Source organism: Coffea eugenioides, chromosome 1, assembly GCF_003713205.1.
Source record: "Coffea eugenioides isolate CCC68of chromosome 1, Ceug_1.0, whole genome shotgun sequence".
Lineage (NCBI taxonomy): Eukaryota > Viridiplantae > Streptophyta > Magnoliopsida > Gentianales > Rubiaceae > Coffea > Coffea eugenioides.
The window spans coordinates 28,520,073-28,523,307 of NC_040035.1; the positions used below are offsets into that span (position 1 = coordinate 28,520,073).

A 3,235-nucleotide genomic window follows, 5' to 3' on the forward strand; every position below is an offset into this window, starting at 1 on the left:
GGGGAGCGGCAATATTAGGGCCTAATCATCTCTATTAATTTAGATATTTTCATTGTTTTTATTCAACTTGTTTATAGTTGATTTTAATAATAAAAACTATAAAATTTCTCTTGTTTTTATTTGTAGTGTATGCACCGATCAAATCGAGAAGTTGCACATTTCGATCCTGAAATTGAAAGAACATTACGGAGACAAAGGAGGAATACACTACATCAAGAGGAACAAGAGGTTTGGCAGCCGATAGAATAAATCTCGATAGAATTACCATTTGAGAAAAAAATGGCAGAAAATGACTCAAATAGGCGAATTCTACGAGATTTTACTTTACCGAGAACACAAGGTTCTCAAACTAGCATTGTAAGGCCAACGGTAAACGCTAATAACTTTGAGATAAAACCATCACTAATTCAAATGGTACAACAATCTCAATATGGAGGTAATGCTACCGAAAATCCAAATTCTCACTTGTCAACATTTCTTGAAATCTGTGATACAATTAAGTTTAATGGAGTTAGTGATGATGTAATTAAATTTCGATTGTTTCCATTTTCACTAAGGGACAAGGCCAAGGCTTTTCTAAATAAATTCTTTCCACCTGGAAAAACTGCTAAGTTTAGAATGGATATAACTAGTTTCTCTCAACAGAAAGGAGAGACATTGTATGAAACTTGGGAGCGCTATCGGGAATTGCAACGAAAATGTCCTCATCATGGTCTATCAGATTGGCTAGTAGTCCAAACACTTTACAATGGTCTCACCTATCCAACAAAGACGCATGTAGATACAGCAGCGGGAGGAGCTTTGATGGGGAAGACAGCTGAGGAAGCTCAACAATTGATTGAAGAAATGGCTGCTAACAACTACCAATGGGCAAACGAACAAGGTAATAGAAGGAAAATCGCAGGTATGCTCAAAGTAGATACCTTGAATATGTTAAATGCAAAAATGGATAATGTGGTTAAGATGCTTAATAGGCAAGTTGGTTCTAGTTCTAATCAAGAAGTAGTTGTTGCATGTTGTACCACTTGTGACGGAGATCATAATGATTTTATGTATGCTAGCAGCGAACAGGTTCAATATCTCAACAATTACAACCATCCACCCCAAAACAATCCATACTCCAGCACCTATAATCCCGGATGGCGTAATCACCCGAATTTTGGATGGAATGATCAAGGGAACCAACAAAGACCAGTTAATCCACCGGATTTTCAACCGAAGCAACCACTTCAAGAGTCCAAATCAACTTGGGAATTGGCAATTGAAAAGCTGGCAAATGTAACAAATGATAAAATTGAAAAGCTAGCTAATGCCATTACTCAACGGTTTGAAAGAATTGAAGGAAGGATGGACCAACTCACCAATATGTACAGGAATGTTGAGGTCCAATTGGGACAAATAGCAAATGTGGTAAACAATCGCAACCAAGGGGACTTACCTAGTAAGACTGAGATGAACCCAAGGAAGCATGAGAAGGCTATAACCCTCCGTAGTGGTAAGGAATTAAGTGAGCCGCCGGTAGTTGAAAGTGGAAGAGAGTTTGAAAGAAGAGAAAACAAGCAATTGAGTGAGTTAGGAGAGAAAAGCAAGAAAATTAAAGGGAAAGAAAAGGTGGAAGAAAATGAACCACAAATGGGAGATACAACACCAATTCCTCCACCAGTGTCACTTCCTCAAAGATTGAGACCTTCGAGAAATGACAAAGAATTTGAGAAATTTGTCAACATTTTTAAACAATTACATATTAATATACCTTTTGTTGATGCGATTTTGCAGATTCTTTCATACGCAAAGTTTCTCAAGGAGATAATGACTAAGAAAAGGAAGTTGGTAGATAGTGAGATAATTGCATTAACGGAAGAATGTAGTGCAATCATACAAAATAAATTGCCACCCAAGTTGAAAGATCCGGGGAGTTTCACAATTCCTTGCACTATCGGTAATGTAGAATTTTCTAAAGTACTATATGACCTTGGTGCAAGTGTGTCATTGATCCCTTTAACTGTGGCTAGGCAATTGGGGTTGAAAGAGTTAAAATGTACTAACATTTCCTTGCAATTGGCTAACAGGTCTATTAGACATCCAATGGACGTATTGGAGAATGTACTCATTAAAGTACAGAAATTCATTATTTCTGTCGATTTTGTTGTTTTAGACATGGAGGAAGATGTAAATGTACCTATTATACTTGGTAGACCATTTCTGGCCACCGCAAGTACAATAATAGATGTTAAACGTGGTAAGTTCAAGTTCCAAATTGGTGAAGAGGAATTGGAATTTAATTTGAGTAAAGTGGAGAAATATCCCTCTTTTACCGATCATATTTATTCTGTTGACATATGTGATGAATTGGCATTAGAGATGAGTCAAGTTAATCTTGATGATGATTCTCTTGAATTTTGTCTTAATGGTGTAGGCTTACAAGAGGAACAAGTTGAAGAAATGACTGAATTTTTGCAAGCACAGGTTCCTTACAAAAGGAGAAATGCATATGAGGAGTTCGAATTGACCAAAGGGCTACCTCCACCATCATGTGAGCAAGCACCACAGCTTGAGTTTAAGCCGCTGCCTAAGCACCTCAAATATGCGTTTCTTGGAGAAAAAGAGACATTGCCGGTAATCGTCAATGCAGCATTAGATGAGGAACAATTAGACAAGCTATTACTGTTTTGAGGAAGCATTTGAAGGCTATAAGATGGACAATTTCTGATATCAAAGGAATTAGTCCAACTATTTGTATGCACAGGATTTTATTGGAAGAGAACTCTAAACCAGTGGTTGAAACTCAAAGAAGGTTAAATCCAAACATGAAAGAAGTAGTAAGAGTATAAATCCTTAAATGGTTGGATGCAGGTATAATTTTTTCAATTTCTGATAGTGTTTGGATTTCTCTTATTCATGTAGTACCAAAAAAAGAGGGGATAACCATAGTACATGGTAAAAATGATGAAATGATTCCCTCTAGAGTTGTGGTTGGGTGGCGAGTCTGTATTGATTATAGAAAACTTAATGCAGCTACTAGAAAGGATCATTTCCCTCTTCCTTTTCTTGATCAAATGGTAGAAAAATTGGCTGGATATGAATTTTATTGTTTCTTGGATAGTTTTTCAGGATACAATCAAATAGCCATTGCACCGAAAAATTAAGAGAAAACTACATTCACTTGTCCTTATGACACTTTTGCATTTCGAATGATGCCTTTTGGACTGTACAATGCACCGGCCACCTTCCAATG

The 3,235-nt window shown here is 36.9% G+C and overlaps 1 protein-coding gene and 1 non-coding gene across 2 annotated transcripts; one reads left to right on the top strand and one right to left on the bottom strand.

Annotated features, from left to right (window-relative positions):
- Positions 1–279: 279 nt before the first annotated feature.
- Positions 280–2,673, top strand: LOC113769792. The gene has a single exon (XM_027314123.1). It carries the CDS (start codon positions 280–282, stop codon positions 2,671–2,673), a length of 2,394 nt encoding a protein of 797 aa, XP_027169924.1.
- Positions 610–716, bottom strand: LOC113753266. The gene has a single exon (XR_003465011.1). It is a non-coding gene; the product is annotated as a small nucleolar RNA R71 (small nucleolar RNA).
- Positions 2,674–3,235: the final 562 nt, after the last annotated feature.